Raw genomic sequence first — 20,408 nt, 5'->3', positions numbered from 1 at the left:
GACAATATTATTTATATGATCGTCTAATTTGGGTTTGAAACGAGTTGTCTTTAGAAAATTGTACTTTGTGCGTCAAACTTTCATATTTAATATCACCAGAGTATATCACCGCATTATGGATCAACGTTTTTGACGATCAAAATGTGTTGTAATACTGAAACCAAGTCTCGTATTTATGACAAAATATACAAAATCAACGCACTTCAAGCAAAAGTGCTATTAATGACAGCTGCCAAATATAGTACTATTTTGTATGAAATTTTATCCCCACTCTTTTTACAGTGTAAAATTTTATATGGAGCACTGTCAAGTTTCAGTATCCTATTTAGAGTACCACTTTTGCTTGAAGTGCGTTGAGAAAATTCATTATTTGAACAAGCAAATTGAGCACTGATCTCACTAATTTTTTACGAGAAAACAAATTTTAAATATTCGATTTACGTATAACACATACATGCACGATACACTTACAATGTGGTCATCCCACTGATGGATTATTTCCAAATTTAACAATTTATTGTTTGTTTTTAACAAAAAAAATAGTAAAGTCAATTGAGTTTCTCATAATGTTCGTCATTGATTAACGTAATACTTGTTTATCGTATGGTACGGTGCATATACAGAGAAAAAAAATTGAGAGCGTATAATAACGTTTATCACATACACGCGATGTTCGGCTGTCAAAATTACTTAAATAGAAAAATAATTCAAAAATTACATTTCAGTTCTATGTTGTTGTCTTGTTTTCGCTTATGTGATAAAATAGAGTACACACTTGTTACTATCAGTCTCGGCAAGCCTCGACTTCTTCGTGACAAGTGTGTAATATATATTATCACATACGCGCGGTGTTTGGATGTCAAAATTACTCAACTAGAAGAATAATTCAAAGATTACACTTCAGGTCTATGTTGTTGTCTTGTTTTCCGCTATTAGGCAACGTCAGATTTTCTTAACGCTAAATGCCACACGCTAACGCTAACGCTAAATCCGTACGCTAATGGCAAATGCCGACGATAAAGGCAACATTAACGAGTTAGCCGACGTTTTGATGTAAGATTAAAGAAATCAAATGCAGTGCAATATGAAATAGAATCAATTCGAATTGGAATCAAAAATGGCCGACCATGTATCCATATTTCATAAATAAATTTTTAATTTCAGTAAATTTCTTGCAAATAAAAGGCGAATCTCATATTAATGGACCTTAGAATAATGGCAATGAATTAATTTTTAAATTTCAAACAGCGATTGCTGATATATTCAGAGATGAAAAAGTGCCTGATATTGCTGGCCTCACAGATGTTAAATTTAAAAGCAACATGGCGTCGGCTAACTCGTTAATGTTGCCTTTATCGTCGGCATTTGCCATTAGCGTACGGATTTAGCGTTAGCGTTAGTGTGTGGCATTTAGCGTTAAGAAAATCTGACGTTCTCTAATTTGTAAATTGAGAGCGTATAATAACGTTTATCACATACACGCGATGTTCGGCTGTCAAAATTACTTAAATAGAAAAATAATTCAAAAATTACATTTCAGTTCTATGTTGTTGTCTTGTTTTCGCTTATGTGATAAAATAGAGTACACACTTGTTACTATCAGTCTCGGCAAGCCTCGACTTCTTCGTGACAAGTGTGTAATATATATTATCACATACGCGCGGTGTTTGGATGTCAAAATTACTCAACTAGAAGAATAATTCAAAGATTACACTTCAGGTCTGTGTTGTTGTCTTGTTTTCGCTTATGTGATAAAATATACTCTATATCGGCAGGCCTCGACTTCTTCGTGACAAGTGTGTAATATATATTATAGTCCTTCTAGATCTGTTACTTCTTTTGTTTAAAAAATCGTCTATTGCTTCGTTTATTTTAACACACATCTTCCAGTAGATAACAGATTGGTATGATGGACAAATTAAGGTTGTCAAAATATGTAAAATGTCCATGCCGAAATTTTAATATATCTATACGTCAGAGGGTATGTTATGTTAAGAGTGATATCACCAAAACTTGAACCAATTATGGGGAAAATAAATACAATGGTACGGCCATTCGTGCGAGCTATAGCGCGTTGGATTCGTCTTTCAATTCTAAGAAGTAGATATCTTTTGTTTTTTCTGTTAGTTTCCCATTTTTGGAGTGAACACGTGAAAATTGATAGCATGTCAAAGGGTAGGAAAAGCACTTTTATAGGATTAACTCGAGATAGACGAATTCTTAAAAGTTGAAATGTTGTGCGAGTCGATCATGAAAAGATCTATCATTAGAGTATAGGCTCGCATCGGTACCACTGCACGTTCGGGAGTAAACAATGAACGTATGGTCAATTTTCGCACAGTACTGCTGGTCTAACAGAATTTATCCGCGAAACCGACTATGGGGTGTTGAAGCTGGACACACTCACTATCATCCCATATAAAGAAAACCTCAGATAAATTGCGTTGCAAGCAAGAAAGTTGCACGAAGTAAAAAGGTCACCAAGTGGACCAAATTCTTTTCATAATTTCGAGTTCAACGGACGGCGTAAACGTCTGATTGTGATCAAGAATTACCCTAAAGTTATGCTACTCGCTTTTAGTGATCATATAATGAGTCCACGAACGAACAATGCTATTCTTTGTGTACACTCACACACACATTACAAATGATAGGCGAAATTTTTGAGTTTTTGAAGAAAATGCTTCATTTTCAGACAATTCTTCGCTTTTTAAGTGTTTGAAGAGTATATATTGGTTAGGAAATGTAAATCTTTAAATTCTGATAGAATTTTAACGCAGTTGGCTGGACTCTGAACAAATCAATTTGATCGTTATGATTTGAATTTGAAAAACTGTAATCTTAAATTTTGAGTTTGTCACTGGCTATTTAGAGAGCGACGTATAGTGTCAAAATTGATAGAATTCTTTTGTTCTAATGTCAATTTTGAGACTAACTATATGTCGCCCATACGTCGCTCTCTAAATGGCCAGTCAGGTTCTTTTAAATTTGCTTGTTGTTACGTTTTACGGATATCGAAGAATTTCATGCCGGCGGCATTCACAAATGATTCACAAAATGATTTTTCCCTTTTACAAAATGTCATAAAATGACACATTGTGAATGACACCGGCGCGAAATTCCTAGAAGCCCTTGTCATGCAAACATCTATTTTATCTCTGGGCGAAAAAAAATCACCCCGTCATACAGTGATTTTAATTTTTCAGATTCCAATACTAACGAACAAAATTGATTTGTTCAGTTCCCAGCCAGCTTCGTTAAAAAATTCTTTCATTTGACAGTATACTGACAATGTACTTAAACCTCACATCACCAGTAGAGATTTGCATGTAACAGCAAATTTGAAAATAAAAATAAATAAACAATTTGCTTGTGCAAAGTGCTAAGAGTGCATGTGTAGTACTGTAGTATGCATTTTTTTTTTTTTTTTGAATGACGCAAATGCTTATTGAGAGTCTTTTATAGTCAACTAGTAGTGATTAGCTTTCGGTGTGTGATGAGTGCAACGTTCTTTTACGTTTTTTTGATACCAACATTGAAAAATGATACTTTCGCCCCGCATATGAGGGGCGAAAGTAAAAAAATGCATCCCACGGGGAGAAAGTACTTAACGAAGAGCGAACGCAACTGAACGAACAGCGAAAGTGACTGACGTCACAGAAAATGAGAGAAATGAGTCGAGTTGTCAACAAAATCCGCTCATATTATGCAGAATACTTTGATCAAAATTGTAAAACACTGTGCGCCAGTGTTCTTATTGAAATTAGCATACAAAGTTGATACTTTTTGTTACTGAATGATTTGTTAGTTATATCTTAATTTTTGTGTGTGTTATTGTTGTGATGGCTAAATTATTAAATTTTTCATATACCAGGGGGCTGCCGCCCCCTGGACCCCCGCATTTTCTGGCTAAATGCCTTTTTATTTCAACATTTTGTTGCGATGTTTGCGATACGTATCAATTTTCAATGTTGGTATCAAAAAAAATAGTATGAACGACTCGGGGCAAAAGTAAAAAAATTCAACCTGTGCGATTAGAGCCCTTGCCTTCGGCGCGGGCTCCAACTCTCGCACACGGTTGAATTTTTTTACTTTCGCCCCTTGTCATTCAATGTACTATTTATTTGTCTTGTATAGTTTCACTTCTGAAACTTACAAGACAAAAAGGCAAATTTGGTACGCACCTGTAGAGTGCGGACAAACAAACGCTGGAGTGATTTATGATGGTGAGTAATTTTTCTACAAAAATTTACGAAGTACATTGTTGTCCTTGATGTAAATCATTTCTATAGTGTTGTCTCCCTCTTTTGTGACAATAAAATTTATTTTTTTAATTGTAGTTCCCAAAACGGTGATTACTCCGCACACCGTTTATAATCAAGGATTACCTTCTTGGTATCCACGAATACAACGACCACCAACAGGTAGATTACTCAAGTCAGTCATTAAAAATACATTCGATGTCATTAAAAATTGACCCGATTCACAGATACAATTCTTGCCAGCCCTATCGATCCAAACACATTGAGACGTTGTCAACCTGATCAATTTCAATGTTCATCGCCACTACAATGCTTTGAATCTACAGCGCATTGTGATGGTATAGTCCACTGCGTTGACGGAAGCGACGAAGCAGATTGTACATGCACTGAAAAAATTGATCGAAGTAGGATCTGTGACAATTATATCGATTGTCCAGATGGCAGTGATGAAGTTGGATGCTTCGGATGTGAACATAATTTATACTCATGTCATTATAACGAGGAAGAATTCATGAACAACTCCGGTCAGTCGATGTGTTACACTGACGCTGAGATATGCGACGGAATGCGACATTGTTCTAACGGGAAAGACGAAAGCCAGTGTCTATTGTTGGTATCAAAAATAACATCAAAACCAGAACCATTCGTGAGAAGCACCGATGGATATCTATACATAAATTACGAAAACGAATGGTATCCGGTGTGTGTGGACCTATTCAACTGGACAAGTGAAGTTTGTCTAAATGAGCAGGGCTTTGAGTTAAGGTGAGCATTAATTTTCTATTGACTGACTTCGTCATCATTAAAGAATCAGAATCAATAGCAAAAATAGCGAAAAATTCGGTTGAAAACAGGTTTCAAAGGGTATCGGGGAATCTGGCTCATGGTGTCAAAAGATCGAACTACGTAAAAGGCGAACTCGCACACGCAAGTTTATTGCTGAAAACCTTTTTTAGCCATCTCATCGACTTAATGACTCATTTTACAAAATTTTGGTATTGAAAAATTGTGTGCGAGCTCACCTTTTACGTACTTGAAAAATGCGTTGTTTTAGCACCGTGTGCCAGATTACCCTACGCCGTTATAACGAGCCATCAGAACAGTCGGAGCATTTGCTGCGACTGAGCCCCGTACGAACTCGTATATCTAATAGGGTGGCTCGTATTTTCATTTTGTTTTTATTTTAAAAGGCCTGGCCCCAGGCTGTACTCAGAATTGACCAAGGAATCCGAAACAGCAAATTTTTTTTTTTTTTAAATACATTTTTCCCTTGCCTCTAGGCTGATTTTTGGGGTAGTAGCATGAAATTGCACACAATGTTGACAGATATCTCGGGCAGTTGGGAACAGAAGACATTGCTGCTAACTGTAGTGAATAGCTGAGGAGTCCAGCTATGAAATACCATAAGAACGTTGTTGTTCTTCGCCTTCACTCGGGCAGGGTAACTCTGTCAGTGTTCCCAACTAAGACTTTTCAACCAAAAATTTCAAATGTATTTGCAAACAAAATCGGCAAATGACGACATAATGCATCGTGTGAGGTATGTCAGAACAGGTCATCTCATATAGAATCCATTGCAGAGAAGTTTTTTGATTACAAGTTGAAAAAACTCACAGGAGCTTTGTTTTTGAAGCCCAAAGTTGGCAATTTTTTGTTAGAATGAAAAAGTTAAATGAACAAAAATCGACGAATTTACGTTTATTTGCTCAGAAAATTGTTATTTAGGGTGAATAGGTATAAAACTATCAATTTCACCAGATTAGAACCTTTTTTGTTCATTTAACTTTTTCATTCTAACAAAAAATTGCCAACTTTGGGCTTCAAAAACAAAGCTCCTGTGAGTTTTTTCAACTTGTTTTCAAAAAACGTCTCTGCAATGGATTCTCTATGAGATTACCTGTTCAGACATACCTCACACGATGTATTATGTCGTGATTTGCCGATTTTGTTTGCAAATAAAGTTGAAATTTTTGGTCGAAAAGTCTTAGTTGGGAACACTGACAGACAGAGCCGGATTAACCCATGGGCAAAGTGGGCCCGGCCCAGGGCGCTGGGAAAATAGGGGCGCTGAGAAATTAAATTTTTTCGACAGTGTAATCATTTCACGTTCAACATAAGTCATGCACAAATCAATGTCGATTAAAAAAAATTCGCGCTCGCTGCGCTTGCGTCTGTACATTACATTCTTGGGGTAAATGTGAGCTACAAGAAATGCATATATACATCTAACGATATTTTTGAATAATACACGCACATCGACTAACCCAAGGCTGTTCGTATTTGGTTATTTAAAGCGTTTTTATGATGGTCCTGCTTTAGAAAAGTTGGACTTTGAGGCTTCTGGCTGAAGACACTATAAATAATTTTCAATAATGACCATTCCATTGATGGAAAGCTTTTAGCTCATGAGGAATTTTCGAAAATTTTGAAAATTCCTCATGAGCTGAAACCTGCTCATGATCGCCGCACAACGGGAGTTTGGAACAAATAAAGCAGCTGGAAAAGCTGCAGAACAAATCCGTTTCCGCCCATTGAAAATTGTTCATGGCATATATTCGCGATTTTTTTTGTCGAAATCCAAGGCCAACTACCGAAATTTCAAGATCTAACACTTTCAGAGTGAAGACAAAGGATCATTCTAGTGCCCTAAACTTCAATACATTTGGGATCCCGAGTCCTAGATCCTTGAAATTGCTTCAACGCAAGTCGTTTTTTCCGAATCATGACCTTACCAAGTAGAGTAAATCTCGCAATATAATGAAACTGTAACAGTATCACAAATATTGTGTCAAAAATTTACGTTTTTTTCTTGGTTTTTCCTCACAACGCGTTCATGTTCTAACGATCTTCCAAGGGAAGATACTGCTTGCTCCGTATCTTGAGGACATTTTCATCATCGTGAGAATAATGAGAGGACATTTGAGTGTAAATTGAAAGAACACCTGAATGAAACTATAGAATTGTGATGTAAATTTGAATTCTAATGTTCATTTTTCAATGGCTGTGATTATGGAACTTTGTATTTGAAAATAGCTATTTGCTAAATAAATTTGTTTGACAAGTTGTTTGATTTGATTTGTTCTTCAAGAAGAATTTCACGAAAAAATTGTTTCGGATTCATTATACAAACTTCAAACTTAAAATAACGAAAAATACGAGCGAAACCTTTTTATAACTTTACTTGATTTTTGTTTGTGGGAAAGTTTTGCGAATTAATCACGAAAACTCGGGTTATTATCATATATCTCTCATTCATATATGGTTATATGTTATCATAAGCTTGCCACCTAGCCTCGCTCGCCGTCTCTAACTACACATTACTTAGAAAATAATATTCTTGAGGAAATGTTGAAAACATTTTATTTGATATGGTTGACAATGTAGGAAACAATTTCTTTAATAAATTTTTCATGCGGCGCTGCAAGGCTCGTTGCCCAGGGCGCTGTAAATGCTAATCTGGCCCTGCTGACAGAGTTACCCTGCCCGAGTGAAGGCGAAGAACAACAACGTTCTTATGGTATTTCATAGCTGGACTCCTCAGCTATTCACTACAGTTAGCAGCAATGTCTTCTGTTCCCAACTGCCCGAGATATCTGTCAACATTGTGTGCAATTTCATGCTACTACCCCAAAAATCAGCCTAGAGGCAAGGGAAAAATGAATTAAAAAAAAAAAATTTTGCTGTTTCGGATTCCTTGGTCAATTCTGAGTACAGCCTGGGGCCAGGCCTTTTAAAATAAAAACAAAATGAAAATACAACCCACCCTAATATCTATTGCGTATGCGTATGTGACCCTAGCGCGTCTGTCGCCCTACTTTTACCCCGAAAAATGCAGACTAGCACATCTCTAACTCTCATCAAAACTGATCGCTAAAATCCTGATCATTGGTTCTCACAACACTTACTTCATGATTGATTTGGTATCTATTCAAAGCAATTTTGTTTGGCAGTAATGACCCAACTACTTCGTACGAGCAGTCCAACTATAAAGGCAAATACATAACGAGTGTAAGACTGTTGAGTGGCGTTAAAAAACAAATAGTTGACAATTGTTCTATACCCGGAGTGGAATCTGCCAATGCTATTCTCCGTGTAAAATGTCCTTATGTCTGTGGGAAAACGTTCCATATCGAAAATAACATTCACCGAAACATGAGAATTGCCGGTGGCAAAGAAGCAACATCTGGTTCACATCCTTGGCTCGTGAGTTTACACCTGAATGGAACGTTCGTGTGTGGAGGTAGTATCATCGAACAAAAATGGGTAATAATCGATTCACCTCACCTTACTCAGTAATATTGAGTAAAAATGAATTGTCCTCTAATAATTTTTCAGATCTTAACAGCAGCTCATTGCTTGTTAGTGAATATGAAAAGGAATGTAGGGCAATATGATTATGTGGACATAAGAGCGGGAATTCTTCGTCAAAATAGCTTCTCAGCGCATGAGCAAGCTGTCCGCGTTATGAAAGTCTACATACATAGTGGCTTCGATTTGAAAAGTAATTTTTTTGAAGTATATTTGCCATGACATTTTTTAGTTACAATTTTCCTTTCACAGCCCTTGGAAGTGATATCGCTCTCTTAGAACTCGCTAAACCGTTACGATACAATCGTTGGGTTCGCCCTATTTGCTTGCCAACACAAGGAATGATCATCAACGATAGCGTTCATGATTTGACAAAGAATTATGAAAACATGACTTGTTTAGCAGTAAGACTTTTTCGACTATGTATTTGTCACGTTAATTGTGTTCTGTTTCGTAGGCGGGCTGGGGCTCATTTACGTATCGAGGACAAATTCCAGTTGACAATGCTAATGAAGTACAATTGTCAATAGTCCGAGTTTGCGATCCAACCAATCCTACTGTTTTTTTGCGCTGGATACACGAGAGGTGGATTTGACACCTGCTACGGTACGTACATGTGCTATCGTACATTCTTGCAGACGAAAATTTCGATAGAAAAAATATTCATTGATTGCAGGTGATTCCGGTGGACCATTTGTATGTACGAGTGACACAAATCGCACAAATTATTTCTTGGCCGGTATCACCAGTTACGGCTACAACCCTACTTTATCAGACAAAGAAATGGTGCGATGTGGAGAGCCAGATTCTTATACGGCTTTCACGCGAATGACAATGTTCAGTACGTATATAGACGAAATAAAAATGTATGCAAGTGGTTCAGTGGCTTTACGTGGCAAGTGCCCGGGAAGACGATGCAGGTCCAATAGACGATGCGTTCGAGCACTTGATGGCATAGTCGACTGTCTAGCGGGTGAAGATGAAAGAAATTAACTTGAGCAAAGAAAAACAATCGAGGTTGTTGAATGTTGTGCTTACTTTTTTCTTAATAGATTTTCTCTGTAAACTACAGCTCACTATATTATTTTCCCTTTCTTAACGAGAGCATTTTTTATGAAGTCAGTATCGTCAAGGAAGATCACAATTCGAACCGATTACCTTTACGCAATGAATAATAAATCGGACACAATGTATAATTTCCATAAAGTTGATCCTCTCTGGACTAGTACTCACCAGGTACTACTACATTCATATCGACGTCCGAACCATACCATCCAATATCATTCAATCTGGAACCAATGCATCTTACCTCAGCTTCAAGATTCAGCTTTTTGCATCCGTCTATCAATTTCTCTGCAATGTCGTAGTATAAGTCCTCATTAGTTTGTAGCTTACAATCTTCTAAATATTACAAGACCTTTTGGAATATTTTCATTTCGGGATCCTGGGCTAGTCTATCAAGATTATTTCAGAATTCCTAGGGGAGTAAATGCAAAAGTTTTTCACACAAATTTTCGAAATCGGAAGGAAGCACTGATCCCACGAAGGCAAATTAACAATAAAAAATTCATCGATGATTGTGTGGCCAGTAGTCGATCGAAAACCAAAACACGCACTTTTCCACAGCACTGCCCCTAGCATGAACACTGAATTGACAAGTGTTAAATTTGGAACAACGAAAACCAGTCGTCTATCGCATCTATCTTCACAAAAGAAACGCAGTGCCTACTGGACTGTCCGTTCCAAGGCCATACGAATTGTCAAATTACTGTAAAATTTCATCCATAGAGACATCAATATTTATAGAGTGTTATGATGAAAGAGAAAGAAATATTTTGACAAGTACCCCTAGACAACTTATAATAGACTGGTCTTCGGTCCTCTCGCTCTCCACGTAACATGTGGAAAGAGAAAGCAATATTTTGACAAGTACCCCAAGGCAAGTTATAATTAACGGTCCTATCGCTCTGATTATAAGAGTCTATATGAAAACCGATCTCTGTGGATGAAATCGTGTTCCTTCGGCTAGTGAAAATTCATGTTTACAGTTACTTGGAAGAAACCTATAGGAGGTTTTAATTAAAGAAGAATAATTTCCAACGCAGTTCGAATGTGTTTTGAGCGGATCAACTAATATTCTGTACTATTTTATGGTTCAAATTCCAAAAACTATAATGAATCATCAGCTGCTTTGAATAAATCTTTTCAGCTGGGAAAGAATAGATGCGCTGTCAGTTTGACATTTCACTATCTCAGTGCTCCATATTATTCTCAGTGCTCCATATTTTAATACATACGTTTACTAGAGGGAACAACTAAATCTCAATATTTTCATTAAAATTAATTACTCCACTCGACATTCTAAACAATCACTCGCAAATCTCTTACTATTAAACCGAATTAGTCGATTGACACCTATTGCTGTGCTCTGCAACATCGTTTTATGTTTTGTTTATGTTGTGATAATGCTTGGCCTTGATGGTTTTAAGTGATACAAAAGTTTTACGAATATTATGTGCTTTTCTATTAGCCAGTTTCATGCAAAACACCGAGATACATTAAGTCGACCCCTATGTCGTCAGATCAACAATTGAATGTGCACATTTCCGGTGGTAATGATTTGTGTCACAGCGAGCAGAACAACGACAGTCAATACCACGAAAAATGTTCAGTGGACAACGTTATCAATGCCAGCGTATTGGAAAATAAGGCGGTTATGAGTCGTAATGACACAAATGGAGGGAGTGGACAGAATTTGGAAGCGAATCCAAATCATGAACACTCTGCCATCGCAGAGAATGTAAATGTTCCCAGTTATTTAGAAGAGATAGTGAGTGAAAGCGGAGTCGTTCAATCACATGATAAGCTCCCACTTACAGACAACGGTAAAGTTGTGACTGACGAGCCGGACAATGTTCTTTGTAATTTAAAAAATGGATACGAGAACGCTCCCTCCTCTTTGATAGACGAAGTCATACCAATTCCAGCAAATGAAGAGAAAGTCCTTACCGCTGATTCACAAGTTAGAAGTGAAGGAACACTACAAACCAACAATTTAGATCGACCAACGGATCCGCAGGCCGAGAATCCAAGTGACAAAAATTTGAGTCTGTGCACAAAGAAAGAAGACGGACATTCATGTGTACAGCAGGAAAATACCGAATCAATTGATGACCTACCAGTTACTGAATGCCATACAAATGATCGACCTGTAGGATTTACAAATACACATAACGCAGGTGACGAAGAATTCGAAGAGAACGATGTTGATAATGATGATGCATCCAATGACGATGATGACAATTTTTCCAATGAACACGACTCCAATGAAGAATGCAGTGACGTTGAGCACTCCGACCGTACGACCGAAGTGGAAAATGATGAATACATTTTGGACACAGTTTTGAGGAAGCCACGCAAAGAACGGCGACGAATTGTTTCGGTGAATGATGACAGTGATCCGGAAGTGGACATGGAACGAGAACGACTGTTGGAATCTCCAACAATGGATGAAAATCAATTGAGTGACATTGAGGTTGAAGAAGACATTGTGCATCTGATACAAAATGAAAAGCCCGGACCGAAATCTAAGAAATTCAGCACCCAAAAGTTGAAGGAATTGCAAGCACGGGAATTACTTCGCAATGCTGTCGTCATTCCGTCGTCCAGTAAGAAGAAAAAGTGTCGAGTCATTGATAGTGAGGATGAAGAAGAGCCTTTGCCATATAGTGTGGACGTCGACGATATCGGACTTCCAGACGCAGTGGAAGATAACGAAAACGAGAACGATGCACTGGCGGGCTGCAGCATTTTACTGAATGACTTAAATGACTTCGACAAACCCGATATCTCAATCGAAAACTTAATGCAAAATTGTTCTCCAGATGTTAATCACGTGAACGAAGATACCATAAAATCAGAGGCTAAAGACGACAATACACCGGTCGAGTCGCAATGTATCCCCGATATCAAATGTGAAAGTTCAAGAGAAGTAAAAAACCAATCAACAGAAGTTGTGACTACTCTGAAAGAGGAGGTGGTTGACGGGACAGAAAATGAAACAGGAGCCTTGTGTGATTCTGGGAACAGTACAGACAGTACCAATCAGCAAAATAAAGGAGAAATCGAAAGTAACTCCGCGAAAATAGATTTCCCGCCATTTTCTTCATCAACAAGCAGCGACACTGAGGATGAATTTATTCCAAACGAAGTTTACTTTGGAACGCCGGACCATAAGAAGAAGAGAAGGTATGTAACGATTTATGTCTTTATGAACAACAAAAGCAAATGAAAATATCATTCCAGTTCGCGAGGAAAAAGCCAACGGGCTAGAGGCCGAGCAGCACAATCTTCAACGCGAGAAGTGAAAACTGTCCAAAATTTATCGCGGCCATCAAACAGAGGTCGTATAGATGGCCGGCCGTCGAGACGAGAAAATTTCATCGACAACCGGCGGTAATTCTTAAAAACAGAAATGAAGTGCTGCGTAACTCACTCGCTTGTGTTCGATTCTAGAATTTCCTCCACATCTGGATCGGTTTCTGGGATGTCGTCGGACTCCGAAGATGAGCATCGAGGTTCGAAGGCGCGTAGAAAACCCGCAACAATAACCATAGTCAAACAGTCTTCGCAGTTATACCACAAAGCCAGCCTTCCAGTTCGACCCATTCCGAGACAACATCAGATTCAACAAATTAAACGACAAAACGAGCGGAAACGCGATCGCTTTTACGACAAATCACAAGATATTCCCAATTCTGTTTATTTCGGCGATGTGGATGTACCATTACATGTGCTGCATTCGTATGGCGACTCCGATTCCGATAATGACAAACGGGATACGAAAGTCGGCGCATTGAATCGATTTGTAACGCAGGCACCCCGAGGACGTCCAATGGCATCACCCAAGCAATCGGGACAGTTACACAGGAATCAGCCGACGATGAAACGAATTTCGAATAGTCAGAAGGCTCGTGCGCGACCGAAAGTCAAAGCTGACAGTTCGCTCAGTCCGAGCAATGATCGGTCAATTCAAATGATGAAGACATACTTAAAAGCAGCCGGACTGAAGAAAGTTAAACTGAATCGATTGTGGGAAGGTGAGACAATTTGTCGATATTTATAGCAGGACGTTCCACAAATGCATTTCTTTTAGGTTGCAAATCAAATTCAGAGCGAGCCGATAAAATGTTGGAACTGTTACGTGAAAAGGGTTTGGAGGGTGAGCCGACGATATCGAAGTGCAAGCAACTGAAAGTCGATTATTTGACCAAAAAGGAAATCGAAGATTTGGATCCGAATTTAATCATTCAAACCGAAGGTAAATCGATGAATGGGACACCGCAACATAGAGAAACTTATGATCAAAGTCAATATTTCTGTAGGTCGCACTCGCCGTAGCACAAGAGCAGCAACTAAGCGTCAGTATACTTACGACGAAGAAGAGATACTGGAAACGAGAACCAAGCTACGAAAAGTTATTGACAGTGACTCCGATTTTGAATGAAGCAATGAGATGTTATCTAGTGATACGTTGGATATTGAGGGTGTTTAAGTGTCGTATAGTTGGTGAATTTTGTGTTTTGTCACCAAGGGCATTTCCAAGTTCTGTGAATAGGAAGTCGATGGAATATGTTGAGTGGTATAAAATACCGCGCGGATCTCGGAACCGAGCTCCAGGAATGAACTGGTGTTTGTAAGGTAAGGTATAGAAGTGCTGCTTACCATTCACAAATCGTGGAACTTGTATCGTTAAGCTGGTTTATTTTCAACAATTTATACAGTACAATGTTTGTGGATCTATTTTGAAGAAATTATATTTCGGTTTTATCGATGAAAAAATTTTCTTTTTTATAAGCAAGCTCACACAAACAAAGCAACAAAAAAAGCAACAAAGCAACAAAGCAACCAAAATGAAAGTAAACCCCAAGGAGTTTGTTGCATAACGAAGAAGAAACGGCAGCTATGTTCAAACATATCATCTTATTTTCTGTATACGTGTATACGGGTGCACGAAAGTCTGCTTTAAAAGGTGAGATATGCACACAAGAATCGTCGTTCCATTTTTTTTTCGTTCCTAGCACAACTCAAGGTGGTATAACCATGACTTGCGCCATTATCTTTCATTTTGAAACAATTGACCGTCCATTGATTATTTCAAAAATGATACCATAACCCAGGCAGCTCTCCTTTTTCGTTTACACTCCTACGTGCTCTAATGGTACTCTTACACTAAAGCGTAAGACAGTAGTAAGTTCAAGAATTGCCTTGCCCCAGCATTCCATTTACATTAAGCGTCGTCTAAATGTGTCTCGGCAATCCACCTCACTGCCATCTATGCTATACCCCGAATCACATCCATATTGTTTAGCTACCATATTACAAACCTGTCGAGAGCAAAAGACTTCACCTGTTTTGAGAAAGTGTTGTATGCCCTCAATTCCGTTCTAAAGCATAACACCACTCTGTAGCATGAACAGAAAGTATGCATCGTTGTCTTAACGAAAGAAATGAAAAGTCGATTCTAATACCATCCTCCAAATGTTTTTTATTTTAATGCTAGGAGTAGTGCTATGTCTTAAGTAACTGTACGAAATAGTGTTGATGAAAAATTAATATAAAATAGTAGGTATGGCCAATACCAACGCATAAAGAACTAAATTTATAGGAAATGGCGTTGATTTTTTGCATTACTAGATAAATAAGACGAATAAAACGTAATTGCTATATTGAAATGAATTGGAATGTAATTGTAATTTCTTATTAAAACAAGCGAAATAGGTAAGTTTTGCGGCTTGTACGAATCAACCATACTAGTGTTTTATAATAATCCATTGTTGACAAAGACAATTCGCATCACGGCAGAGTAAAATAAACCAGGCAGAAGTGGTTCATTTTTGAAAAGTCAAATAAGGGACCTGAGACAGTGCATGAAAATGAACTCAAATGAACTCAGACATAAATTGAATTATTTTTATTCACAAAATACAGGCACCTAGATAATTCAGATCCCTAGTCAAATCATCTACTCATGCCTTCTCTGCCGAGTTCACATGCAAAGTCATATTTTTATAGTAAGTTAGCCTAGAGTGAATATTGATAAATTTAACGTTATGCTTGTTACGATAATGTCGTTATCGATCAATTTAGATAACGCTGTGTAATTTAAATAAACAACTTAACAAAGCAACACCTTTTTTGTAAATAAATGAATCTTTCGAAATGAAGCAGTAAAATGATATCGACAACAACTCACATTGCTCACTTCTGTCATTTTGTAAACTTCAATTTTTTCGCATTTTTAACGGAATTATTTGTTTTAGACTTAGGCTTGATTTCCACCTACAAAAAAGCACTTTGCCTCCGTTTAGCTAAACCTGGCCTCTTTTCTATAGTTTAAAGTAAAAACGAAGAGAAAACGTAGTGTTTTTTTCGTAAGTGGAAATCAAGACTACAACTCAAATAAGACACTAATCTTTAATCAGTTTAATCGTGAAGCTACAGATTACACCTTTTACCTTTTACTGTCTTTCTGGAACACATTTTTTGTTGAGGCCTGTGGAAAGTTTGTGTTTCCAGTCGAAGGGGAAGAATGAATCCTACACTCCTCTACAAAAAATGTAACAGCGGGACAGTACGGTATTTTGTTGTCTTACGTCCAGAAAATGTCAAAAACTACTTAAAAGTTATTCATACTGCAACAGAAACAACATTCGACAATGTCGAATGGACATGAAGTTAAAAGTTAGGCCATTTGCCGTTCGTTAGTGATACTGTATCACTGATACAATTACCGTTCTTACTGCAGATGGTAGGAGTATGTTTTCTTTTTTCTTTTTTAAAGAAAAGTAAAATCACGAAATTGTTCAAAAAATGCTAAAATTTAATGTTGAATTTCTCAGTAATTTAAAAAATATTCCGCCTTCGTGAGGTTAGCTCGGTTCCAAGTGCAACATCGAAATGCCAAACGTCATCCACAGCCAACATAACCAAACAAAATGTTGCCGAATGTATGGAGAATTGTGAGAATTGTTTAGGTTATGGCTCTGTGGATGACATTTGCCAGTAAACTGAACTTTGCCACCTGCACTTGGAACAGATCTCAAAATAGTCAAAGTAAACTATGTAATGCTGATGTAAACTGATGCGTTTCGCCAACTGAAGAGATCTATGGGACAAGTGGATTGGTTCTGAAAGAACAGGTTAAGACACTTACGAAGACGGGTGAAACACAAATCTTGACAATTCAGACATGTATATTGTTTAAAAAGTCAACTTGAAAACAAAATTATTTTTTTTGTTAGTTGAAATCGTCATATAAATATTTCCAAACCTAGTTGGCGCTACAGGAAAACGTTGATCACACCGCCTTCGTGATCAACTCGAAAGTGTCTTAACCTGTTCTTTCAGAACCTTGCGTAGATACGCAGCTTATTTTCATGTGAACCAACTTCACATTCGTCATTACAGAACAAATGTCACCATGTGAAGTTGGTTCACATGAAAATAAGCGCAGTGCAGCAATACTTTTATGACAGTATGCACTAAAACATGGGAAAACTCTATTACATTTCTTCTTAATTTCTAAACATCATTCTCCTATGCAGCAAAATATTTGAAATTTATAAAATATTTGTCATGTGTCGGGGCAGAAATTGAGGGAGTTTTGAGATTTTTCTCTGGTTTTCGACCTCTTACATGAAATTTTTTTTCACTTCGTTCGGACTACAACTCGCGAAATTGCCGAAAAACAATCGTCCAAAACAGATACACAAATAATTATTATTTCAGCTCTACCGAAATCGAGTAGACACAGAAAAAAATGACAAAAATCCTTCCAATTTATTCGAGTCCATTTTTTCAAATTATTATTATTTTCAAATCAACCCGATGACCGCTTGCGATTAAACGTCTGATATTCTACAAGTATAATGGTGGGAAATCTTCATTTTTCAAAGTATAACTTGTATCCCGCCTGATATTTAAAATTGAAAAAGGAAGGCGAAACAATTGCTGGCTGAATATTTCGCGACAGCTTCGATTTGAATAAAATTGTCATTGTGAATTGATCGTAAACCTGTGACTGCTGTGACTATAAACAAAAATGGTGAATGTGTTTTTATTTACATGTTGAGTGAAAGTAACTGGTTTTTCCTTTTAAAATGCGTGCAAAATATTGATGATAAAGGGAAGTGTACTAAAATATAAGAATTACAAACTGTTGTGTTCAATGCGTTAAATTTAATGTGACACTGACTTCGATCAATTTGTTTCTTTAATTGTTTTGATGGAAACATTTTCAACGGTCAGTTTGAGTTTTGAGTGCAAAGAAACTTCAGCATTCCTCAGCAATTATTTCATTAAACATAATCGGTAAGTAGCAAAATCCGTGTGAAAATGCTGCAGAACATATTCCCTAATAGTCACAAAATTGATTGACAATCGCATTACCGCAAATCTTCTCAAATCTTATTAGACAAAATATAAATATATTGACAATCAACAGGTGTATTCTCTATGTGTTGCATGTCTGTACAGATACACAACATTCTTCTTTCTTTTTTTTGTAAGAAAATATTGAGTAATACAATTATATACCGGAATTGGAATCTCACATTATATTGCATTTATTATACTCGGCTGCTTCAATATATCATAAAAAATATGAATTATGAATCGGTAGTTTCTGCATACAAAGCCATCAGACATTTATTGTTTATGTGCTGCAGCATACTATGATATGCCCAAGTACATTTTCTAATAATTACGTAACGTATCACACACTGTGCTGTGCTGGGTACATGTGCACTCTAGAAAATACATACATTGTTGTGTTGTGTCTGCATAAAACGAATCAAAAGTATCATTAATCGGTTAATAATTCATTAAATGGTGTTGTGAATGTAGTAATATGGTTTAACTGATTTGTTTGATTGACTTGACTTTCTTTGCTGACGTTAAAGACAAGAAAATAAAATATTCAGAAATGCTGCAATTACGTTCCATAATTTCGATAATTTCGATTTACTTATATCACCCCATTAGGTGTAGTTAAAGTTAAGTTGTCGAAACGATCGTGACAAATTTCGACCAACTGGAATCACTCGCTCACAGAGTGAAAAATGTGAGTGAGTGACAAGGACATGAAGTCTGAAAATTGTTTTCATACAGTCATGGGCAGTGAAATTACAACATGAATTTGCGTCAGCTGTTTTTCAGCTAATCCACAAATATAATCGAAACTGTTTATTCTTATTTATATGGTTTAAGCTGCTACACGCACAGTAGTGGTAAAACCGTATAGAGTGTTTAGATAGAATGTCAAAAAGAGAGTCGCCCATCGAACTTAGATAAATTACCATGCAAAATTCGACGTATCACCCATCAAAACGAATTTTCTTTTTTCTGTCTTTTTTCACTCTTTTAACACTCTATACAGACGTTACGCTGCAGATACGGTTGCAGTAGAAATTGACACACCAAACGAACGAAATATGGCGCTGCATTCAAATTGGCCCAAAAGAATACTATGTTCCGTATTTCTTATGATCCGTTTACATCACCTTCATTGTAGATACGTTTTGGCGCCCAGCGGCAAAGACAGTATTAAAAGACATTTACTTTACTAGTGAGGTAATGTGGCCATTCCCTCACTAGTGAAGACCCTTCACGATGAGTAAAAGTACCTCGGGCTGAAGCCCTCGGATACTTTTACTCATCTGAATACGAGATATCAAATTATTTCACGTGTAAAGTATGGTGTTTTACTTTACGAGCGAGGGAAAGGGTCTTCACTAGTGACGGAATGGCCACATTACCTCACTAGCAAAGTAAATTAAATTAGCTGGTTTTTTCCCCTGTTTTTACGCTCTTTTAACACTGTATAGTTTACTAAAGGGACAAATTCACCACTTTCAAAAAAATTCTTCGCAGCTTTTGTGGCTGGTGATTGGTGAAAGATGATGAAAAACCGAAAACTAGCACTTTTCTTACATAAATTTCTCCAGTTAGACGAGCCTCACAGGGTTCATTAGAAAGGTAATAACATGTACTAGTGAGCCGAATAGGGACTTATTGGTTTCAAAATTCATCATCACTGGAATATGTGCAGTTAAAGTTTTCAACCGAAGACTTACACTGATCTTACAGAAATTTCTAGAGGTACACAAAACGTACATGGTCGTGTGAGGTATCATTTGAAAGGTAAATTTATTCAACGTAGGTATAAAATTCATTTAGTTAGCGAGTGTCTAGCTAACCTGTAGAAAGAAAAATTTTCCCCTAATGCAACAATCAATTCTCAGGCGAATTTGTAGAAGGAAAACTCAATTTGCCTGTGACGTAACACTTAGTTGTCAAGGTAACTTGTACAAGGAAAAAACAATTTTCCCCTAATGCAACACTCAATTGAATTCGACAAATTATCAGACCCATTTGTAGAAGGGCAAATCAATTTGCCCCTAATGCGAGACCCAATTCTCAGGCTAATTTTTAGAAGGAAAAATCAATTTGCCTGTGATGTAATACGTCATTTTTGGACAGGATGCAAATAGTGTAATAAAGACAATTTGCACCCGGGTGCAATTAATTCCTACGATATAACTTTCTGCCGTTGGGAGACGGGAGAACACTAATTTCGACATTTCCGCCTAAGATATGAGGATTATCGTAACGTTAACTGGATCGACTGCGATTCCCCATTTGAAGTAATGTTCAATCACCACGGGCTCTCGAATTTCTTCGAAAATCGATGCAGCCTACAACTAATAATTGTGACGATCGTTATAGGTGATTTTATCCCCCTTCAAAATCAACAAATCGTCATTTATTATTGAAACA

At 37.2% G+C, this 20,408-nt stretch overlaps 2 protein-coding genes and 1 long non-coding RNA gene across 4 annotated transcripts in view; all 3 read left to right on the top strand.

Moving 5' to 3' along the window:
• Window positions 1–20,408, top strand: part of LOC119084123 — a 142,748-nt gene that overhangs the window by 20,105 nt on the left and 102,235 nt on the right. The gene's annotated exons all lie outside the window — the stretch shown is intronic.
• Window positions 4,066–9,641, top strand: LOC119084118 (serine protease nudel-like). Of its 2 annotated transcripts, none has more exons than XR_005089005.1 (8): window positions 4,066–4,226; window positions 4,341–4,424; window positions 4,490–5,027; window positions 8,197–8,525; window positions 8,598–8,763; window positions 8,823–8,974; window positions 9,028–9,176; window positions 9,247–9,641. XR_005089005.1 is itself a non-coding variant. In XM_037193970.1 (8 exons), exons 1-7 carry the CDS (start codon window positions 4,112–4,114, stop codon window positions 9,163–9,165), a joined length of 1,506 nt encoding a protein of 501 aa, XP_037049865.1. In that variant the 5' UTR covers window positions 4,066–4,111; the 3' UTR covers window positions 9,166–9,176; window positions 9,247–9,641. The 2 variants fall into 2 exon arrangements, 1 of the variants encoding a protein (XP_037049865.1); XM_037193970.1 differs by having other exon boundaries at window positions 8,213–8,525.
• On the top strand, window positions 10,820–14,400 carry LOC119084113 (dentin sialophosphoprotein-like). The gene is made up of 5 exons (XM_037193965.1): window positions 10,820–12,818; window positions 12,876–13,025; window positions 13,086–13,669; window positions 13,726–13,890; window positions 13,955–14,400. The coding sequence occupies exons 1-5, from the start codon at window positions 11,143–11,145 to the stop codon at window positions 14,074–14,076; spliced, it is 2,697 nt and encodes an 898-aa protein (XP_037049860.1). The 5' UTR covers window positions 10,820–11,142; the 3' UTR covers window positions 14,077–14,400.

Source organism: Bradysia coprophila, unplaced genomic scaffold (assembly GCF_014529535.1).
Source record: "Bradysia coprophila strain Holo2 unplaced genomic scaffold, BU_Bcop_v1 contig_732, whole genome shotgun sequence".
NCBI classification, from domain to species: domain Eukaryota; kingdom Metazoa; phylum Arthropoda; class Insecta; order Diptera; family Sciaridae; genus Bradysia; species Bradysia coprophila.
This window is presented reverse-complemented; position numbering and strand designations above follow the sequence as displayed.